The 24,682-nt window shown below is 41.5% G+C and overlaps 1 protein-coding gene across 1 annotated transcript in view; it reads right to left on the bottom strand.

Moving 5' to 3' along the window:
• Positions 1-501: 501 nt before the first annotated feature.
• The window catches only part of rras2 (RAS related 2), a 46,785-nt gene continuing 22,604 nt past the window's right edge, over positions 502-24,682 (bottom strand). Inside the window, exons 2-6 of the mRNA XM_080729680.1 lie at positions 12,689-12,776; positions 10,717-10,819; positions 5,793-5,901; positions 3,163-3,281; positions 502-2,416 (exon numbers count right to left, since the gene is read on the bottom strand). Of these exons, the coding sequence (XP_080585806.1) occupies positions 2,329-2,416; positions 3,163-3,281; positions 5,793-5,901; positions 10,717-10,819; positions 12,689-12,776 (507 nt within the window). The 3' untranslated portion in view covers positions 502-2,328. The remainder of the gene's footprint in view (positions 2,417-3,162; positions 3,282-5,792; positions 5,902-10,716; positions 10,820-12,688; positions 12,777-24,682) is intronic.

The following is a 24,682-nucleotide window of genomic DNA, read 5'->3' as shown; positions in this document are numbered from 1 at the left end:
TGGCTCTATTATTCAAATATTACAGCAAGAATCATAAACATTTTGATGTGTATTTTGCTGATCCATGAGCAGCTTTCTGTAGATGAAAAGCCTGATTAGTTTTCCCTATAACTTTAGATAGGACTTCTAGAGGAAGATTAAGAATATTCCTATAACATTACAACAACTTTTGATGCATTATTCACAATTACTTTAACTAGTGGCAGGAAAAAGTACAGTAGTGTAGTAACATTTTGAATATTACATTAATATCAAATTGTATTGTCCACCAACCATGAATCTATATTTTGTCCACCATGAATCGATTTTAAACAGGAGTCAACAGCACATTTGCATTTGAAACAAAAAGGAAAAAAATCTTCCCCTTTTGGCTCAATCACATCTTTTATTATAGCACCAGAAGCTATACATGGGGCAAGTGCCATGGACATGGAAATATACCAAACAAAATTGTATGATTTTGATGAATACTGGAATCTGCAAAAACAAATGGTGGTTCTTTCGACCCTCATTCATCGGAATAGGTTTTTGTGACCTAAAACTTCCTTGTCCAGAGTAGAGCTCACCAACAACCATGTCCATCTGATGAACATTTTACACCAAGGCTGTTCCTGAACATCTCAAGGTCAATCATTTCCATAACTACGCCACTACACAGTAAAATCTGTGTTCAGATATTACAGCGTATAAGGAAAACATTCGTGGTCACATCTAAATAAAGAATCCAATTTAGCTAATTTGGGCCAAAAATTATCTTCAGTTAAAAACAATCAAGAGAATTAAATACTCCTCTTTATATATACACACACATCGGATCTGTGCTGTGAAAGCATATTCACTTATAAACATATAAAAATACTTGTCAACTAGTTTGATAAGAAAATAATGTATAAAAGTAGAGTAAAAACATTTAATCAAGTCTGTTACTTCCACCATCAGATTTTCTTTTTCGTTGTATATTACAAGGTGATATAAACAAAGATTGCAGTACTTCATTTTTATGCCCAAACAGAAATACAAATGTGGAAAGGAATGGCAGAGCAGTATCCAGGCAGATCCATGGTGATTAGAACTTGACAGGTCAGACGAGTTCATGTCCCACGATAAGACTGATGGTGTAACGGCATGCATCTCAAAGTGTCTGCTTGTCATGGCTTCCCATACAGTAGAAAGGCCTATAAGCATGGGGAAATGTCATATCAAATGTCTCAAGGGACGTAGAAAAGAAGAAGAAGAAAAAAAAAGATTGCCAGGCATATTATTGGAATGATAATGTTGCTCTATAAAAAAGCCAATAGACGTGAATAAAAGATACATTTCATGGGAATGATGTGAAATAATCATTCTGAAAAGTTATTTTGTACTGATTTCTATTCGAATACAGAGCCTAAAGTGTTGAATTTTGGTCTGAAATGACTAGAATAAATGATATGCTTCAAATGATTTGCCTGTACTGCTCGTCAGGGTTTGAAAAAAGCAAATGTGTTTAATTGTGATTGAACTGTGACTGACAGGAAAGAGAATGGAGAATGGATTCAGAAAAAAAAGAGAAAAAAAAAACTACCTACATTCAGGAGAAATGGCATTTCATTTAAAATCTACAATCTGTAAGACTTGAAATGCAAATACATTAGACAGTCCATTTTTGGCCATTGAGATGAAGGCAGAATCCATAGATAGGTTTCGAGTCCAATGTCATAACTTTAAGGGCAATCTAGATGTTACTATATATATACACTCATCCTTATATATTTCTTTTTCATATAAACCAAACTCAATCTCACACACTGTACTGTGGTGATTTAATAAGTCATTAGAAATACACTTTGAAAATCACAACAAATATCACATTATGTACAGTAGCAGATTAGCACATGGGAGTAAAAATGAATATGGCACAACATACACAAAACTTAAGATAATCTCTGTTCAGGTGAGACGGGAAACAAGAACAAACTCATTAACATTCTGGCTATATGTTTCTCATTCAATCTCGGCAAAAAGGTACAAATGTCACTACAAGGCAAGAGAAGTCCTTCAGAATATAAAAACAATTTGTTAAGCGGATTTAGAAGGCAATATTTAGTGTTGGGGGGGACTCTCGTGTGTATCAGATTATTGTTGAAGGTAGAGTGGTGTTAACATTTGGCATTGTCAGTTGTCCTTGGGAACAGCGGCTTCTGATCAGAGCATGTCAGAAAAAGCTGTCTGAAGTCATGCATGTGGAAAAAAAAGGCAGCAGTCAGTCATCCACATTGGATGTGATGTCAGGCAGAGGTTTGGGGTGATTGGAAGTGGCTGCATGAGTTACAGTGATATAAGGCCCACTCAGACGATCACACAGTGGCAGCCACTCTTGTCTTTTTCTTTTCTTGTAGGTTCCGGTGAGGGTGGGCATTCCTGTTCCTGGAATTTCCTGGGAGATGCGAGGAGAGGGGAAGGAACAACATCATTGTTTTTGAGCTCATCATTCTGACAGTTGGTTGAAATCTCCATGAAATAGAATAAAACTAAAATGCATATAGATGTGTATTGTATGTATTAAATCTGGACCAGAGTAAAGGCTCTTTTCCACCGGCAGCGATAACGATGACGATAACGATTTAAAAAAGTGGGTTTTCAATTGAAGTGGATCGGCAGCATCCACCCAACACCGATAAAGACAACGATAGCCGACAACTACATCGTTAGGATCAACAACGATGTGGTTAAGATCACAGTGATATGGAACTGGGTCTCTGACAAACAGCTCGCGATGCGCTCTGCGCGAGCGGCTGTTAATTGGCGCCTCTTCACATTGATGTCCGATAACTTTATCGGACATCAATGTGAAGGCATAATAAGTAGGCTAAATAGGCCTTGAGGTTGATATGACACAAGCAGGGGTGTCGCACCAAATTCTGTACCCTGGGTACAAGTATTCACTCCAAGAATGTTCTTCATAGGGGGAACTGGGAACACATCATTTTGTGCTTTAACTATTGAAAAATAGCAGATATACAAGCTCACAGTGCGGCACCGAGTCAAGCCGCGCTTGTAGATCTGCTATTTTTCGTATTCTTTATTAGTCTTTGAATATTTCAAATCCTCCTAAGGTTTTTTGAAAAACCTATGTTTCCCCTGGACACACACAAGTGTACTTCCTGGGATGAAGGAACCTACCTGATGACTCTAACCAGCTCGTGGAAAGCCTGGTCTACATTCATACGGATCTTGGCTGACGCCTCCATGTATGTGACCTTCAGCTGCCTGGCCAACTGCTGGCCCTCCTCCTGAGTTACCTGAGAAGGGGAGGCATACATCAGGGTTTGGGATGTTTGAGCTTGTCGCCGTCGTCGAGCAGAAATCTCTTTATCTCCATATTTTAACTTTTTGTGTTTTTTTGTTGTAAATGAACAGACTTGGATAGTACTAACAGCGTCACACAAAAGCATCAAAAGTAGCAGATATAGTTTGAAACAAGGTGCGAAGCAACATGTTATGATCTGCTACTTTAGCTTTTCTTTTTTTTCTTCTTTTTTTCTGAAAAAACAAAACAAAAACTGATTTGGACATATGAGTTTTCCACCCGACAGATGTTATCCAATTTTTAACACAACCAAAAGAATGTACAAGTATAGAATCACTCCAGGACAGAGCCAATTATTAAGCACTGGTGTCCTCTGTTGGCGGGGCTGTGAAATGCACCATGGACTCCACAGAGGCACATTATCTTGTTTTGAGGACTGTTGTCTTAAATCAAGGAACTGATGGAGAATACTTATAGGCCTTTTCCACTGCTGTACTAAAGTGTACCGCACCATGTAAGCCTGATCATATGTTCTACTGTAAAGAGTCCCATCACTTGCAGAAAAACATTCCATCTACTGTAGTGCCTAGAACTATACATTTTTATATAATTGCTGCTCCCCAGCAGTGCTGGACATTGCAGTATTTACTGGTCCCAAGCAGTACTGCACGGTAAACATATTATGCCTTGTAAATGAACAAAAAAAATTAAAACATTTAAAAATAACCAAAAGGCTGACCAAAGTGCTGCAAAGCATTTTAAACAAACACACAAATATAGAAATATCCAATGGCCAGAGCACGTTGTGTAGTGTGAAGGGGACTAGGATTCAAATCTTTCCTGTCCTATGGTGCCTTCAAACAGTAGGGGCACACATATACATATGTATATATGTAACGGAGGTGATCCGAACCTCCCCACCCGGTTTCGAACCCGGGTCTCCCGCGTGAAAGTCCAATATCTTAACTATTACTCCAAAGGGACATCCCTATGGAACAAGGGCAGATACTAGACTTTTGAGGCTTCAGGCTGGGGCTGCGACTCTCTCCGCCACACTCACCCCCTTTGACCTCCTCCTATGGGGAAGCCCGGATCTGGGTCACGGCACCAATGTAACGGAGGCGATCCGAACCTCCCCACCCGGCTTCGAACCCGGGTCTCCCACGTGAAAGTCCAATATCTTAACCACTATACCAAAGAGACATCTCAATGGAACAAGAGCAGATACTAGACTTTTGAGGCTTCAGGCTGGGGCTGCGACTCTCTCCGCCACATATATATTTGTGAGGGAAAATCTGACTGTGAGCAGATTAATGTTGGAATGGAGCCCCTGGTCAGTCATTAACAACTTAAGCCATTGGTTCTCAAAGTGGGGTCCAGGGACCCCCAGGGGTCCTTGGGCCTATGAGCTTGCCTTGTACACTTATGTGATGAATGCCACTGATCAGACATATGCCTGCAAGGCACCAATCCACCATGAGGGGGTGCTATGGATTCACGCTAGGGAGGGAACTGCAGCTGCATACAGTACCAATAAGACTAGAGCCAAATTAGCAATGTCCTTTTCTACAAACTGCCTCCTCTCTATCCCTCTATGCCAGTGTGTTCCAAACAATGCCATTTTTGAGTTAAATAAAAACAATTGTTTCCTGTCATTACTTTTTATTATTACTTAAAAAGATTTTAAAAATAAATAAAATACAAATTTAAAAGATTTCAGAGAAAGAAAATCAAACATTTTTCAAAAGAATTTCTCAAGATTTCACAAAAAAAGTAAGAAAAAAAAAACTACATAAGAAATACAGAAAATAGCAGATCCACAAGCTCACGTCGCAAAAATTGTAGAATAGATCATTTATTTTCACTATTAAATAGGGCTTAAGTGGTTAATTCACAATGTATTATTGGGTAACAGTTTGAGTTTGGGACATAACCTCATATGTCCCAAACTGTTACTTTCCAGGATTCACATTCAAAAGTAGCAGATCTACAAGCTCAAAGTGTGTAGCTTCACGCCGTGTTCCGAGCTTGTGAATCTGCTACTTTTGATGCTTTTGAGTAATGCTGTAGTATGCTCATGCAGGGCATTAACTTAGAAAAAAGCACATGGAGATTAGGGCTGTCATGACTTTTATATGACAATTAATTATCACTCGAATAATTGCGATTAGTGATTTACTTGTGTTTTTGTCTTTTACAATTACATTTCTGTTTAGCTTGTAGGCGAAATGACAACTGAAATTTGAAAACTTTTATACTTCAAAAAGAACATTGATAGTGGAAATAGTCGATCTACAAGCTCACAACGCGTTGCATCGCGATGCGTTGTGAGCTTGTAGATCTGCTATTTCCACTGTTTTTGAAATCTTTTGATAAATGAACTTTTCAACATGGAAACGATTATGACGATTATGACAAAATAATTGCGATTATGTCAAATAATTGTGATTAGACGATTACGGAGATTCCCCACTGCTTGCTCTTTGGACGGACGGACACTTACTTGTCTCTGCTGCTCAAGATCTGCTTTGTTGCCTACGAGGATCATGGGGAATTCATCTCGGTCTTTGACTCGGAGAATTTGTCTTTGGAATTTGTAGATCTCCTCAAAGCTGTGGAACACAACATTCAATGAAACAATTTGGATAATGCACTTCACACAAAGAGATGACTCTGTGTTTATACGCACATTTGTCTGAATACGTGTACATACGTACATGTGCACACAGGCAATTTACAATTTAGGCATTTAGCATGCCTGGGCGGGTGCGCGCACGCACGCACACACACAAACCACATGTAAATGTGCATGTGTGCACTGCAGAGAGATTAAATTGGTGCCTCTGAACTTCAGGATCTCAGTCAAACCTCCTAGGAATGTAAGCTCTTCACCACATCCCCAACCCCCCCGACTCCACCCCACCCCACACACACACACACACACACACACTCCCTGGCACCCAGCAGATGAGGTCAATGCTTCTGTGAATCAAGTTAAGAGGGTTAAACAAGGAAGCAAAGTGGGAGAAGCCAGACATCTTCTATGGTGCTATCCGTGCAGCATTGCAGAAACACTTGTCTGAGAGCTCTGACACTCTCTGAGCTCCCTGTTGCCTTCCAGGCCATCTCGCTAATGTGGTGCTTCTCAAAGTAAGTGGGGTCCCCTGGGGTCCTTGAGGGGGTTCCAGGGGGTCCTCAGCACAAAAGGGAGCAGTTTAATTTCACTACCAACCCAGTTAGAGAATGTATAAGAATGACTACCATATTCAGCTCATAGGTTTCACCCTCTACACAGTTATCTCCTTGCCTAGAGTGTAGACCAGGGGTCTTCAACGCTTTCAGGCCAGGGACCCCTTAGCTGAGAGAGAGATGAAGCAGGGAGTCAGGGACCCTTGCTTTTTCATATAGTTTAATCGTTTGACAGCACAATCATTACAATCAAGTGTATTTTGGATTCATTTAAATTTGTATCATCAGATATGTAACCACTTGAACCGTCAATAAACTTGACCTTTCACTCTATAGCGTGCTCTTTTTTCCACCTCTACACCAAACCTCTTTGCCGATAGCCGATCTACAAGCTCACAACGCCTCACAGCGCGAGGCGTTGTGAGCTTGTAGATCTGCTATTTTTGGCTAAAGTTCTCAGAATATGGACGTTAGGGTTCAAGTGGTTATTATAAAAAAAAGGAGAAAAAAAAAAGTTTATCACACAAAGATTTGGTGGCCCCCCTGTAGTAACTCTGAGGACCCCCTAGGGGTCCCGGACCCCCTGTTGAAGACCCCTGGTGTAGACACTTTGAGAACATTTTCTCACTAAAAAAAAAAAAAAAAACTTTTCAAATGGGATCTGCGGCCTAGTATGTACGTATCAATCCTAGTCCTTGACATGAAAATGTTTGAGGACCACCGCACAGTGATCACAAACGTCATGTGCACCACCGGAACCAAACAGCACACACAGACAGTGCATAAAAATGTCACCCAGGAGAAAAAGAAGCACAACTCAAACCACAAAACACCCAGGACAGCATTCCAGCCAGTGGCCCACAGACAGCTTAGCTCAGAGAAGCACACACAGTCAATCTGGAAAGACTTGACTTAATAGAAATGGAGGAAGGAAAGACTGTTTACAACATAAACATTGGAGGGGGTTATGGAGTACGGGTGGGGGCAGGGGTGTCGCACCAAATTCTGGGCCCTGGGTAGGGTACAGGATTCACTTACATGTTGTGCTTTAACTATTGAAAAATAGCAGATATACAAGCTCATAGTACGGCACTTGTAGATCTGCTATTTTTAAAGAATCTTGAACATTTGTGCAAGTCTTTGAATATTTCAAATCCTTCTAAGGTTTTTTTTTTGAAAACCCTATGTTTCTATGTCATTGGTGCTCAAACTTATGTGAAGGACCCCCCAAATTTGAGTTACAAATGTTCGCTTAAAAAATACATACATTCGATGATTTGCACACATTTTCACGACTTTTCAAAAATAGCAGATCTACAAGCGCGGCACTGTGAGCTTGTAGATCTGCTTTTTTTCAATAGCTAAAGTATAAAATAATTCCAGGCTCCTCCACCTTGGGCCCTAGTAACTCAGTCCCACTCCCCCCCCCAAGGACAGACTACTACAACAGTACAATATTACACAGAACACAGAAAGTATTCACAACCTATAAATTGTGTTTTATGCGTCACATGGCGACACACTGTGAGCTTGTTGAAATGTTGAAAAGCTTGTAGAAATGTTGAGATTTCTTTTTTAATTTGATGAAAATGTTTTTTTTATTATCATTATTTGTTAAAAAAGAATTATTCACATATAATAACATGCTCAAAATAAGGATGCCAGGATTACTGTGGTTAAGGATTGGTCTCTTGTCTAAATGTACAGTAAGTGCTACTACTGCAGAATGGCAAAAAGTGGCCACCAGTGTTGCCATATTTTGGGAGAGAAACAAGCAGCCAGGTCTACAAGAATATACACGATAGGCTATTTGAAAATATTGAAAAGAAAGTGAAATAATTGGAATATTCTTTAAACATTTTAACAACACACATCATGTAGGGGGCTCCCTGACAATATTATTTTCAGATGTGGGTCTGCGATAGAGCTGGGATCGGGCCCATTTTTTCTGTCCGTTCCGAACCCGTGTCCGACAGTTTTATGTCCGACCCGAATCGACGTCCGAGCATTAATCATTAAAATGCGTCCGACCCGCGCCGAGGCCCGAACCTTATGTTTCCAACGCTTTTTCCCCTCCTTTCTTTTTCTTTGAGGAAGCCACTGATTTACACTCACTAGCAAACTTGTTCTAATGTGCAGTGCATGCAGCGTGCCTGCTTGTTACCCTTAATGTGAATATTAAGCCACACTGTAGCTTGTGAAAGTGTTTAAATAGTAGGCTATGTCGATTATTAAATAATAAAAATAATAACGTGCGCTGCGCTCGATGTCTGACTGCAAGTTTCTGTGCCTGGAAAATAGCAGATCTACAAGCTCACAACGCATTGCGGATGCGAGGCGTTGTGAGCTTGCAGATCAGCCACATTTTGTCACGGAACACGCCGTGATGAAGAAGTATAAGCCAGGATTTACTTGAGTGATGTGATGTGTGTTGAACGGACGGACGGACAAGGCTGGCCTGGCACAGTGCACTGCGACTGCACACAACAGCGCCGAAAAATAAACATCCAATGCAAGGGACAGTAGTGGAACACAAGCTAGGAGCTCCATTCAGCGGCACGCCACTTCCAAACCACAACAGCGCGCTGCGCGTTTACCTCAGCGGGGGACTTTTCTCCGTGGTCAGAGTTGTCTCCGTGGCTGCAGCATTAGCGCGAGCAGCACACACACACAAACACAGTGCCACACACACACACACACACACACACACACACACACACACACACACACACACACACACACACACACACACACAGGAGTTGCACGCTGCGTGCATCATCAGAGAGAGTGCATGATGCATGTCATATAGGTAGGCAGAGGCTATATCAAAAATATGTCCGACCCGAATCGACGTCCGACAATTAATTATGAAAATGCGTCCGACCCGGGCCCGAGCCCGTTGGGCTTGTCGGGTCCCGTCGGATTTCGGTCGGGTATCCCAGCTCTAGTCTGCGAAACAAATCATATTATTAATTTGGGGGACCTTGACATGAAAATGTTCGAGAATCACTGGGTTAAACAACATAAGCAACTACACATTACAGACAAGCCCAACACTACCAATATTATCAAGGGACACTTTACAGATAAACAAGTCGCTTATAATAAGCAGACTTGGCAACACTGGTGGCTGCCTAACAATGGAACCAACTTATCAGGGGCTTAGTAAACAGTTTACTTCATGTTTTAACCCACTGAAGTCATACAATCTTTCAACTGAAGTTCCCATAGCAAGAATACAGCCATAACATAAAACCAATACAATCTTGTAGAACTCAACATTTCTACATGTTTTTGCTGTTGGGCAGAAACCTCTTAGCTCCATATTTTAACTGTGTTTTTCTTGTATATTATTGCCCTACTACTAGATCATTCTACAGTGTCACACAAAAGCATCAAAATAAGCAGATCTACAAGCTCGAAATGTGGTGTGAAGCGATACAGTTCGAGCTTGTCTCTCTGCTACTTTTGGTACTTTTGAATTTGAGTCCTCGGAAGGTAACAGTTTTGGACATATGGGGCTCTATTATGATCCAGGTCTTATGCCTTATGCCTTAACTTCTTTGCCTTTTTTTTACTATATAGACATATTTATTTTAATATTTCAAATAGCCGATCTGCAAGCTCACAACGTGCAGATGTAGATCAGCATTTGAAGTATGGATGGATGGATACATGGGGATACGTTTGCATGGGGATACGTTTGCCCACCAGTGTTTCTCAAATGGGGATACATGTGCCCCTGGGGGCACACAGAAGTACTACAGAGGGTACATGAAAGAAAGTGAACAGGGAAAAATACTGTATATGTGAATATGTGAATTTAAAGTTTTATTTTGCTTTATTTTGAACATATTGACGTAAAACTGGACTTTTTATGTCAATACTTTCTAAGCAAAAATGCTGTAGACGGGTAAAGGGTGGTGCTTGGATTCATGAATTAAGGAAAAAGGAGTTTGAGAACCACTGGTTTAAACTCTATTGTTAAAAAAAAAAAAAAAAAAAGTAGACCGTGTTAAGAGAAACCTTTGAGGGAGGAAGTACTGAAAATGACAGAGAGAGAGAGAGAAAGTCAGAGTCCGGAAGTCGTGAGAGTTTCGAGATTCATGCTTTGAATAAGAGTGACAAAAGGAGGGGGGTTTGGGGGCTTTTTGGGGCGTGAAGCCCGATAAATACTTCTCTGAGCTGTGTGTGTGTGTGTGTGTGTGTGTGTGGGGGGGGGAGAAAGTGTCACTCACCTTCCTCTGTCAGTGACTGAGAAGACGAGCAGGAAGCCCTCCCCTGTCCTCATGTATTGTTCTCTCATGGCTCCAAACTCTTCCTGCCCAGCCGTGTCCAGTACTACACACACACACACACACACACACACACGTTTGTATTACAATACTTGTGAGGACATAAGCCTCAGTTAAATTTAGTTGTGCACCGTTGTCGTGCTCAGCAGATCTGCAAGCCCACAATGAGTCACATATGTGATGCGTTGTGAGCTTGTAGATCTGCAATTTACGGCATGCAACACCATCAACATGCAACCAGGAATAAATCAGGTCGGCCTGGGCTGCTAGTCTAGCGGTCCAGGCAGCTGCAGCCTGACAGCGCGTCGCGGGTTCGACTCCCGATCCCGGCGACCTTTGCTGCGTGTCACTCCCCATTTCTATCTCCCCATTTCCTGTCAGTCTACTTTTCACTATCAATAAAGGCAGAAAAAGAAACCATTTTTTTTTGATAAATCAGGCTATAGACTTTAATGCCGATTTTATGAATGCCATATTGCCATTCTTACAATGCCATTCTGAGGCCGAAAGACACGTATCGTGAGCTTGTAGATCGGCTATTTATATGGTGTGCGACACCAGCATGAAACTAAAGTCCTAATCCTAACCCCAACCTAAAAAAAAATCTTTTTAACCATAAAACAACCATTATCTTGTCCTCACAGTGTCTATTCTACTGGTGGGGTCATTTGGCCCTTACAAGTATGGTAATTGTATGCAAAGATAAAGAAAACCTTATGGTCCATTACATTTGACATAAAATGGAAATTTGCCTTTGGCACACTAGCAACCAGTATGCAAACAACAAAAACAATAACTAATGCATACTGTAGACCAGTGTTTCTCAAATGGGGGTACGTGTACCCCTAGGGGTACGCGGAGGTACTACAGGGGATACTTGAGAGAACATGGAAAATGGAAACATTTATTTTACTGTTATGTTTAATGATAAAACATTGACAAATGTATGTGAATGTGCTGCTCTGTATACGTAGCTTTAAACCAAATTAAGTATACATTTTACTGTTACTGAATAGAAAACGGCTACGTACTTTTATTTTCAACATATTGACATAAAAGCTGGACTTTTGATGTCAGTATTTTCTAGTCAAAATGTTGTCGATTAGAGCAGTGTTTCTCAAACTACCAAATTTCAAGGTATCCCCTTAACTCTGACAGTGTACAAATGGAACCAAATGAACCTGTTAGGATTCATTTGGTTCCATTTGTACACTGTCAGAGTTACAGACTTGTATGCGTCACTGGATTAAAGGGGGTACTTGGATTCAGCAATCAGGAAAAGGGGGTACTGAAGCCCAAAAAGTTTGAGAACCACTGCTGTAGACTACACAATGCAAGAAAATACAATATAAAAGTGTGTGCGCACGGATACGGACACACCCACAACTTGCAACACATTTGCAACTTAAACCTTGTTGTCACATCACACATCACAAGTGAAAGTGTGAGTGAAAAAAAAAAATTTTGTGCATAAGCTAGCAACGTTTTGCGGTTTCAAGAAAACATGGGTAGAGAATAGAGGAAGAAACAAGGGAAACTAAGTCAGATAAGAAGACAACATCAAACATACAAAGTCAAATATACATGAGGTGCTTTGTCAAAGTAGAAATAAAATGGCAGAATGCTGTATGCTTCTTGTGCAGTAGAAGAACCTTTAGCAACAGATATAGAACAGAGTCAGTATAGATAGAAGAATGCATTTTTTTTATCTCGTCTCTAAGTAAGCATAATGTTGTAGAACAGTGGTTCTCAACCTTTTCAGGCCCCCCCAAAAATCTGATTTGAACTGGGGATGCTGACAAGCACTTGGTATTAGAGTGGAGGCATTACATTTAGTTTGACTCAGTCCCACAGATACAATTTGTGAAAATAGCTGATCTTGTGCGCATGTAGGTCAGAGTCCTAGTGAACTTACTGTCGAGTCTGGCTGCCCTCTCATCGATCACACACTGCTTGGTGTACGAGTCTTCAATCGTGGGATCGTAGTCGGTGACAAAGTACGACTGGAGAAGACAAAACAAAATGCACATGACGTGACTCAAGAGACAAGTTTGACATAGATCTTAAGCGGAGTCCCCCAGGGGTCTATACTAGTCCCCTCAGTTTTCCCTTCCCTCTATACCAAAATAATTGCTGATCTACAGGTCACAACGTGCCACGATGTGAGCTTGTAGATCGGTCTATTTTCTACAAATGTTTTCCCCAGAATAGGTACGCTAGGGTTAATGTGGTTAATTTTGTATGATATAGATACACAGTATATTATGAAGCACTTACTAGTTATTTGCAAATAATGACAAGCCCTCCTAGCTCACACTAGACTGAGGAAAAACAAATAAATATGGCCTAACGTCAATCATTTTTCATGCTGTCACTGATTAACATTCATATACCAAACTCATGCTAAAGAGACATTAGCACAGGGGTCTTCAAGGTTTTCAGGCCAAGGACCCCTTAGTTGAGAGAGATGAAGCAGGGACCAACACAACCTTTTCATAGATTCCTTATAGTTCCTTATCGCTTGACAGCACAATCATCAGTGTATTTTGGATTCATGTCAATTTGTGTTTTCAGATATTTAACCACTTGAACTGTCAATACTTAATAAACTTGACCTTTCAGTCTTTACTTAGTCTGCTCTTTTTACCCTCAAACCTCTTAGAGGAAAATAGACGATCTACCAAGCTCACAACGCCTCGCAGCGTGAGGCGTTGTGAGCTTGTAGATCTGCTATTTTTGGCTAAAGTTCTCAGGAAAAAAAGGTTTCTATCACACAAAGATTTGGAGGACCCCCTGTGGTAACTGTCCCAGACCCCCTGTTGAACACCCCTGCATTAGCACATTAGCTTCAACAGTTACACCAATTAGCCTACATCTAAAGCCTGAACATTCCGTTGAGACTTGCATTCTGGCCCAAAATGGTCTCCCGGTAACCAAAACTGGAAGGGTGGGGCCAGGGAGTTGGAAAGGAGGAGGAGTCATGCATTTTTCACATTTTTCCCATGTTTTGTAGTCCTCTCTCTCTCCTCAGAGACTAGTTAAGTGGTGACAGCTGAGCCCAGTGTTCAAACCAACACCCTAAAACACAGACCTTCTAAGAAAATAACAACAAAGGTCTCTGTCTCCTGAACAACGGAAGTAATATTACAGTAAGTAGCATGGTGCTGGCCCAATGCCATATTCTATTCCAGGGGTTCTCAAACCTTTTTAGGCTGTGACCCCCCCCCCCCCCCCAAAAAAAAACATATTTGAACTGGGGACCCCCACCCTGACAAGCACTTGGAATTGTAGGTATTACATTTAATGTGACTCCGTGCCACAGATAAATATTGTGAAAATAGTAGATCTCTACATGCTCACAACGCCTCGTTGTGAGCATGTAGATCGGCTATTTTCACAATGTTCGCCTCTTGCTTACTTAATATTTGACAGTTTTTTGTCTTGAAAGTCCTTAAATTGTCACTTTATAAATGTGCAGATAACCTGTATACACATATACTGTGTGTTGGTTTGTTTACCATTGAGTGAGGGGGAAAAAATCATTAAGCTAATCATCTGGGGACCCCACAAAATAATTTGGGGACCCCAAGTTTGAGAACCACTGTTCTATTCCAATATCTCTAATATTTAACTGAGTGTCTGCGATATCATTTATTTTCAAATAGTATAAATACAGCTTGCGCTGTGATGTTACTTCTGTGACTGGGAGAAGGCAGACGGTTGATGCAGATAAAATTGAGTTCAGTCAAATCACGTCCCTATTCACAACATGTGCACATTTTCATTCTCTGCAGTGCATTCGTATTTTCTCAAATGTCTCTGCATTTTCATTATACATCCCTGTACCACGCTATGCTAGCTTTTTGTTATGGTATATTATGCCTTACGTCACACACACGCAAGCATGCACGCACGCTTCTCCTCAGTGCTGTGTCACTTTCACTCACCACTGCTCAATAATTAATCAGTACTACGCCAACAGTGTGTGTATCCTAGAATGCACTTTACTGCACTGCACTGCCCTGCCCTGCGTGTCACTGCAGACACCCAGACCGAGGAGGAGAGAGAGCTGAGGAACCAACTTATCACATCAGGGACGTGCAGAGAATGTTAGAGAGGCAGGGTCTGACATTTCTAAAAGGGCCTTTTGGTGAAAATATCGAAAATAGCAGACCTCCAAGCTCACAACGTGTCCCGCTGCAACGCGTTGTGAGCTTGAAGGTCGGCTATTTTTGGTACTTAATACCATACTAAACTAAGCACAAAAAAAAGGCAATACTGGAGAGGTGGCGTACGGCATGGATTTCTACACACTGAGGGCAATTCTTTCAACATAAGATGCTGCATTCAAGTTCAGGAGAGTTTGGGCAAAGCAGTTCTCTTGAATGCTGCCTTCGTATGGCATGGAAAGAAGGAATTTGCATTTCTTTCACCATAGTGAAAACTGCATTCATGGTCTGGAGAGGGCACTTTTTACAGACGGGTAAAAGGGCAGGGGCTCAAGCCCCCTTTGATGTCTATGTGTCTGCCTCATAGCTCCACTGCAACCTCCTATTCCAATTCTGTCAACTAACAGTCTCTCTCTCTCTCTCTCTCTCGCTATGTGCATCCTTCCATGGAGCTAGCAACTGTACACACAGTACAATCCTCAGTGTTAGCGTAACCCCGGGAGAGTACAAATGTATGGGTCCATTTGGTTCCATTTGTACTCTCTCTGGGGTTGGTGCACTCCCGGAGTTAAGGGTTTTTACAGCGTAGCGCTACTATTCACTAAGAGCTGCTTCCTGTGATGGATGGGCTGCTTTGCAGTGCCAGCAGCAAGAAGGCCAGGCAACACCGCTGGGAGCTGGAGTCTGGCCGCTCACACTTATTACATAATCACCTAATGGTCATTATTGGAGATGATAGCAATTATTTTTGCATAATCGTCAGAATAATTTCAATTCAATTTAAAAAAAAATGTCATACATTTTTCAAAAATTCTCCAAAATAGTGGAAAATGTTCCCAACTCTCAATGCTACGCATCTGTGATGTTGTATGTAGATCAACCATTTGTAATATTTTAAATGCAATCTGATCTAAATAAAATTATTAAATATGACCAGTTTTGGCCAGAGTACATATTTTATTTTTGATTCCACTTGTTGTCTATAAAGGCCTATAAAGGCGGCGATGTTCAATCTTCAATGCAAAAAGAAAAAACAATTCCATTCCATGTTAATCGTAATTATTTGTATGACAAAAATGATGGTGACAGTCCTAGGCTGTGAGTGAGTGGCACGGAAAGGAGGGGGGGGGGGGGGGTCTGGGAGGAGGACAAGTGGGCTGCTGGGCACGTTATGACTCAGGACAGGAACTGTGTGACACAACACGAGCCTGGATTATGTCATGTGTGGTGGTCACCCTCTGACTCATGGAGTTTACCAGCAATAATGGAAACACATCCATCACTGTGCCATTAACAGATGCAGCTGACTGTGAAGGAGACAACGTTAGGCCTTGTATGTTTGCTGGCACTTTATCAGGTCTAGGCCATTATTCTATTGAATAATCCGGAGGATTGATTGGACTGATTTAACCAATTTTAGACCTGTTACACCCATAACGTTGTTATACCTTTCAAGCTGTGAATGCCTCTGTGTCATTTTAGTTGTTGTATAGTGTATGTATACAGTATATATAATGTATACAGTGTGTCTGTATATATATAGTATATAGTATTTAAACCCTTTTTATAAGTAGGAAAAAGCTCACAACGTGTCACATGAACTTGTAGATCTGGCATTTTCGGTATTATTGAAAATCTATTACTTTTTATCAAAATCAGAGCAAATAGTTCCATTAACAGTCTCACCTTGTTAAATTAGAAGCATCTAATCGAGTTGATTCAGTATGTTCTTTCTTTGGGTTCAGTCGTTCAGAAACGTTGGACTTTGATGAGTGCGTGCTGCGTGCCACGCTGTTCCCAGAGGCAGCATGTGGTCATTACAGTGAATGTGATATGGGCTGTGGCTGTGCAGAGGTCAGAGTCACCGTGTCCTTCCTCTGACACCAAGTGCACAGTAGGGCTGGCATTTAACCCAAAATATGCCATAACTGATAGCTTTATGTAGGTTAAACCAGGTTAAAGCACTATATCTCAAAACTTTCAAATTTCAATGTCTCCGCTTAACTCTGGCAGTGTACAAATGGAACCAAATGAACCTTAACGGGTTCATTTGGTTCCATTTGTAAACTGCCAAGAGTTACAGACTTGTATGGGTCAATTTAGACCCCCTAAAGGGACCCACAGAGTCCCTGGAGTCCACCTTGGGAACCACTGTGTTAAAGAGTTAGGAGAGATAGGAAAAAAACATCATTTTGGGGTGAACTATCGATTACTTAAACCCATGGAGACTTGAATTCATGTTTGTTGCATTCCTAAGCCAATAATTTGAGGATACTCTTTGTGTCTCCATAGGGAACCACAGCTAGTCATCAAATTATTGGCTTAGGAATGCGACAAAAACTAAATAAATTACCCTGTATTATATACTTTGTTGTGCAATGGTGACGTACAAAAATAGTGAAAATTAGCTGATCTGCAAGTTGTAGATCTTCTTGTAGATGTGCACTTTCACCCTTTTTTTTTATAATCACGGCAAACATTTTGAAATAATGGTGATATTGATTTGAAGTCTTAGTTGACAGAGCACAGCACAGCTAGGTGTAGCAGCCACAGGCGGAGGCCACCAAACCAAACCACTACTGAACATGTTGACATGAACACACTGGACAGCTGACACCGTTCACTGGGCCAAGATAAGCTCCACTGATGGCGGCTGACTGTAGTGACACAAATACAAACAGACACACACAAATACAAACAGACACACACAAATACAAACAGACACACACAAATACAAACAGACACACACACACACACACACAGCAAGAGAGTGTACTGTACAAAAACAAAATACTATGAATGGTCGTTCACACCAAGCACTATAAAGTGTAATGATAACTAAAACGATATGGTTTTAAAAATCCACACCATGACTATAACAAAGACAATGGTGAACGATATATATGGTGAACGATATATATATATATATATATATATATATATATAGCCTAGTTATAGTTATCGTTGTAGCTGCTGTAGCGCTTTTATGTTGTGAATGGCCCTCAACTAAAGCCTGACTTGTACTTACTGTAGTTGCGTGTCTGTGTCGTGCTCAGTAAATCGCAGATATACAAGCTCACAACGTGACGCATTGTGAGCTTGTATATCTACTATTTACCGGTGTATTACTACTATTTCACCAGGGTACAACCAAGTATAATTAGTAGTACGATTGCACGGTTGCAGTGGGGAGTGGAGAGGGGGGGGTGACCGACCATGCCTTCCATAGGGCCAGGGGCGTCACAAGGGGGGGAAAAGTGGGACTGAGTTACTAGGGCCCAAGGTGGAGGGAGGGGCCTTAATTATTGTATATACTTTATTATTTTATTAGTTATTGGTTATTGAAAATAGCAGGTATACAAGCTCACAAGCTTTTTTGAATAGTCGTGAAAATGTGTGCAAATCTTTGAATATATGTAATTTGCAAACATTTGTAACTCAAATTTTGCTTCTGGAGGGTCCCTGGAACGAAATATTTTGAGATGGGGGTCTGTGTTTTTCAGAAATAGCAGATCTACAAGCTCGCAGCACGGCACTCGGTGCAGCGCTGCGAGCTTGTATATCTGCTATTTTTCAATAGTTAAAGTAGCCAGGGCCCAGAATTTGGTGCGACACCCCTGCACTCAGCCCTATACAGCGAGCTTTGCAGGAAGGAAACTCCACCTCTGCAGCAGGGCAGCTGGCCCAGTCCAGCCCTGGAAGGGGGGGGGGGGGGGGGTTGGGTGGGGGGGGTGATGTCACAGAGGATATGTTCCCCATCCCCACCTACCCACTGAAGTCCAAACCCTGTCACTCAGTTTCCCCCCTCAGCATTCCAGCCATACATCCCACCCACGCACAGTCGCACACGCACAGTCGCACACACACACACACACACACACACACACACACACACAGCAAATTAACAGTCACACAAGGAAAACATTAGAGTCCTGTTCACCATGAAAAGAGGGTCAGTGGATGATTCTCAGCTGCAGTGCGGCTCTCTGTGCTGTACTGTTCTGTTCTCTGTGTTTGTGTGTGTGTGTGTGTGTGTGTGTGTGTGTGTGTGTGTGTGTGTGTGTGTGTGTGTGTTCAATCAGATCCGGACAAAGATGTCGCTGAGTAAAGCTGTGGATTATTAGCTGTGGCTATTTAGTATGAAAACATGCAGCTCATGTCCGTCACACTTCATGCTCCATACAGTATATGGCTAATAGACTTGCAAATTGACGTCTGACATCATATATGTCTGACGTCACAGACCACATGAGACTGACACAATATGTCCATATATGGGCATTCCCAATAGACCAATGAGACTGACACAATATGCCCATATATGGGCATTCTCAGATGATGCCGTTAGGGCAACCACACTAATACAATCCCTGTTCCATATATGGAGATCCCTGATGTCATCAACATTAAGCCTCATGTGCTCTATGACGTCTGAGGTCTATGATGCCAGATGCCCATATATGGACATAGTGTGAAATGAAATCAGACATCTATGATGTCAGTCATTCCATATATGGCCAAGAGACACTTGCAAATTAATTATGTCCTTGTTATATCTGGGAATTCCCATATCAGCGCACACTAGTGTTAGGGGCGTCTTACTAGTTCTATTTCATGGTCCTACCATTTAGAGTTAGTAATGCACTGTAGCATTTTGTACATTATCTACAAACAAACTTGACTAGAACCAAGCATAGAATTAGTTTTACTTCCTAGTAGGGCTGGGTGATATTACGCAAAAAAGAGAAGAAGAAAAAAGAAAAAAAAAGCTTGGTGGATCAAGTCAAGTTAATCAGTCTAATCAATTTATAAAACATCCATTACATTTTTTGTGCTGACTCTTTGAGAAATAAGAAATAAAAACAAATGGTTAAAAAATAAATTGCTTCTTGGTTATTCGATTTCCCTACACAAGTAATAATATTAAGTCAGTTACTGGTTCCAAATACATTTATTTTTGGTCAACTGCACACTCAGCCATTCTTTGGGTCAGTGTTTCTCAAAGTGGATTCCAGGGACTCCTTATAGGTGGGTCTAAATTGACCTGTACAAGTCTGTAACTCTGACAGTGTACAAATGGAACCAAATCCATTTGGTTCCATTCGTACACTGTCAGAGTTAAGGGGAAACCTTGAAATTTGAATGTTTGAGAAACACTGCTTTAGGTAAGTAGTACACATCCATAACCTACTTCTCAGAATTGTCACACAATGCAACAGACTCTGACTCTGTGTTACAACCGTTGTCTGCCAGTCTCATCTCAACTAAAAGGAAAACAAGGATGGGTGTGATATGTGTAGGCGTGCAATAAACGGCATACTCGCCTCGCACCATGCACCCACTTCCTCCGCACACAAGCAGTTTTACGCAACACTATATATAGATGCTTTTCTATCTCAGCCTCTTGTCCCACTTGTTTGGTTGAAGCAGCCACTTTAACATGTGTGAGCCGATGTAGGAGCAGATAAACAGACCCCTGCACAGATTTAGCTGTAGGTTTGCAAAAGTCAATCAAACTAATCCATTACTAAAGAAAAGTATCGATAATCAATAATTTAATAGAATAATCACTTTGTAATCCATCCATCAGGGTTCCCACACATCTTTACCAATTAATTTCTAAAACTTTTCCAGAATATTTAATATTTCCAGGACTATATAACAATAATTCAGCTCAATAACAGGTCGCTTACTCCTATGCGCAATGCCCAAAGACAGGTATGCCAGTGGTTCTCAACCTTTTCAGGCCGTGACCCCCGAAATAATCATGTTTTAACTGGGGACCCCCACGAGCACTAAGAGTTGAGGAATTTTGTATAACACGGTTCTATTGTGAAAATGGCAGATCTACATGCTCACAATGCCTCGCAACGCGAGGCGTTGTGAGCATGTAGATCAAATGTCCGTCGCAAGTTGATGATGTCATAAAACCATGTGTGGTGAGTGGTCTATCGCTATGGAATTTATGGCATGCATGTGCAAAACAACACACACACACACACACACACACACACACACACACACACACACACACACACACACACACACACACACACACACACACACACACACACACACACACACACACACACACACACACACACACACACACACACTTGAAATATTGATTTGATGCTCATATTAACCATAGGAAGTGTGTTTTTATTTTCAAATGCATGCCATACATTCCATAGGGATAGATTGCACATGGTTTTATGACATCATCAACTTGCGACAGGCATTTCCCCTATTGAGTGAAATATTAGCTATTAGCTAAGAAATAAAATATTTAAGGTGCTTTTTAATTTTACATTGTAGTTATAGAGGACATTTATAATGTATTAAGGCATATTTGTTGTATTAGCCAGGGATCCCTTTAAGAAAATGATTGATAGTTGCTGACCTATTTAGCCGCACCACAAACTAGTTTTTGCTATAAAAAAAGAAATCAAGTAATTGATAAAAAAAAAAAAATGCACACATACTGTAGTTGAGGAGGAAAGGGTAGGCCTGGCTACTTAATTCAAATTATGAGAATGTTGATGCACAGTTAACAAATAGTGGTTTCCCTGGTCTGGAATCCTATGAGAGGAACCATAGCCAAGGCAACAACTTAAAATGCACAACCGTTAATTACAAAATGTAGATTCAACACCTGGAAATGTAATTATTGGAGAAGAAATGTTGCCAACAGCTGCAGCTTTACCATATCCACCCATCCCACCTCATTCCAACACTGTCAGACCCAGCCTAGCATACACGCCCCCCAGCCTCATCCTCCTCTTTCTCCTCTTAAGCTTTGGCCAATCCCTGCCTCTCAGGGGCGTCACAAGGGGGGTGAAAGTGGGACTTACTGGGACTTACTAGTTACTAGGGCCCAAGGTGGAGGGGCCTTAATTATTTTATACTTTAGCTATTGAAAAATAACGCGACACTCGGTGCCGCGCTGCGAGCTTGTAGATCTGCTAAACTTTGCTTCTGGGGGGTCCCTGGAACTAAATGTTTTGAGATGGGGGTCCGTGGCCAAATACATGTAATTTTGGGGGTCCTCACATGAAAAGGTTTGAGCACCACTGACATAGAAACATAGGTTTTTCAAAAACCCTTAGAAGGATTTGAAATATTCAAAGACTTGCACAAATGTTCATGATTTTTCAAAAATAGAAGATCTATAAGCTCACAGCACGGCACAGAGTGCCGCACTGCACTGTGAGCTTGTAGATCAGCTATTTTTCAATAGTTAAAACACCCAGGGCCCAGAGTTTGGTGTGTCACCCCTGCTTCCTCTGCTTCTAGTTCTGCTGACAGAGCAATACAGAGCCCTGGCTGGAACCCAGATGTAAGCACCGAGAAGCCAGATAGAAGGTAGGGCTGGATGATGATATGACTTCAAATCAATAGAACCATTATTTAAAACCTTTGCCTCGATTGCGATTGATAAACGATTTTAAAAACACAATGGTGAAAATAGCAGATCTACAAGCTCACAACGCATCACAATGCGATGTGTTGTGAGCTTGTAGATCGGCAATTTTTCTATGCCAGCATTGTATAATACAAGAGATTAATCAGACAAATCGATTTAGTCCACTAGTTTATAAAACATATATTTGAGTTTGAGATCCTCGCAGGCATGCTACAGGGTGACACCCTGGCTCTCTTCTTGTTTGTAGCAATGGGCCATGTGCTGAGACTCACTATCAGTGGCAGGGAGGAGACACTGGGGCTCACGCTGGTCCCCAAGAAGAATAGGCACAGAGTACCTCCCAAAACGAAATCCTGACCGTGACTATAGCGCTGGAGGGGCACTAGCCTGGAATGCCTTGCATGGGATGAAACCGGACATGGGAGATGACCTCAACAGTTGGCTGTCTGTGGCTACAGTGTAGTCAGTACTGCTGTATAAGGGCCAAGACATGGGGGTTCACTCTCACAGCACAGCAGGAAAAAGGCCCTGGATGACGTCTACACAAGAATGCCATGCATGGCACTTGGTGGATGATATGACTTCAGAAATGTGGACCTCTACAGGGGCCTCCCACGGGTCACAGACAAGGTCAGAGAGAAAAGGGTGAGACTGTCTGGGCACTGTGTCAGCCACCCGTAACTGGTGGCAAGCATACTACTGTGGGAGGCTACCCACGCCACGGCACAGCCAGGAGGGGAAAGACCCTACCCTACGTGGTAAGGCTGGGCAATATATCGAAAGATTATCGATATCGAGGTATCAACATGCGAGGTATACATATCGACAAAGACGGCTTGAAATGAGGTATTGGTGGATGTGTCAAATTAATTAATAGACACCCTATGAATGCACGTAGCACATGCAAAAAAGCAGTCCATCTGTAACCAGGTGTGGTTATTTCAATACAACCATTGTTGGAAAATGTAAATAAGGCATTTAATTTCTTTATTCTATGTGTACTGTGCAGTGTGCAAGCATGGATATGCTATTCATTATCTGGGTTAGGCAGGCAGTGGACCTAAAGCAGAAAAACATTAAAAACTATATAATGCAATTGTTTTTACTAATCGTGAGTAATATCGATATTGAGATATTCAACAAGGTTATCGAATATCGAAGATTTTCCTAATATCGCCCAGCCTTACTACGTAGGCACACTGCAGCGCGACGGTGGAGCTAACAACACTAACTGCAGAACTCAAAAAGCCCTGATGCTAGGCAGCTGGGTGTGGAGCTGCGAGTAGCGAGTGGAGCTGCAAGCAGCGAGTCCCAATTTGGTGTTGGCTAATCCGCACCTTCGCATTGCATAACCTAGATGAGCAAGATTAAGTCGGTTATTGGTTCTAAATATCAGTTTCGATATATTTTTATGTTAATTGCCCAGCCCTAGGGGATACATTGCAGCTGACAGCTGAAAACAGTGAGCTACGACAACCATTTTGGGCATGCCAACAAAAGTGTGCTTTATTTTAAGCATACCAATGAGATTTTAATCAGATTTTAAGCATACAGATGAAATAACCATGTTAATAATGTAGCTCTAAGCTACGTAAAAAAGACATTGCTGGGCTTAAATGTTATCATCTTAATAACAGCATGCGTGTTAAGAGGTTGAGAGCATGAACTTCAGAGCTCACCGTTTTATAGGAGATTTAACAATGCCCGCACACAGCTGAGCTCTACGAGGCACGTGCTTCGACTAAGCAAGCTCCCTAGACGCTGGCACACAACTGGCCTTGATATGTCACACACAGGGGTGTCACAACCAATTCTGGGCCCTGGGTACAAGGATTCACTGCGGGACCCCAAGAATGTTCTTCATAGGGGGAGGGGTTTTAACCCATTAAGACTGGGATACGCATTATTTTGTGCTTTAACTATTGAAAAATAGCAGATATACAAGCTCACAGCACGGCACCGAGTGCTGCGCTGCGAGCTTGTAGATCTGCTATTTTTGAAAAATCGTGAAAACTTGTGCATGTCTTTAAATATTTCAAATCCTTCTAAGGTTTTTTTAAAAACCTACGTTTCTATGTCAGTGGTGCTCAAAATGTTTCATGTCAAGGACCCGCAAAATGATATGTATTTGGCCACGGACCCCCATCTTAAAATATTTAGTTCCAGGGAGGGACCCCCCAAGAGCAAAATGTTAGTTACAAAAATGTTTGCTTAAAAAACACAGCAGATCGGTGCCGCGCTGTGAGCTTGTATATCTGCTATTTTTCAATAGCTAAAGCATAAAATAATTAAGACCCCTCCACGTTGGGCCCTA

Source organism: Nannobrachium achirus (assembly GCF_963921795.1).
Source record: "Nannobrachium achirus genome assembly, chromosome: 7".
In the NCBI taxonomy this organism is placed as follows: Eukaryota; Metazoa; Chordata; class Actinopteri; order Myctophiformes; family Myctophidae; genus Nannobrachium; species Nannobrachium achirus.
The sequence above is the reverse complement of the archived record's forward strand: the minus strand, read 5'-3'. Positions and strand labels throughout refer to the sequence as shown.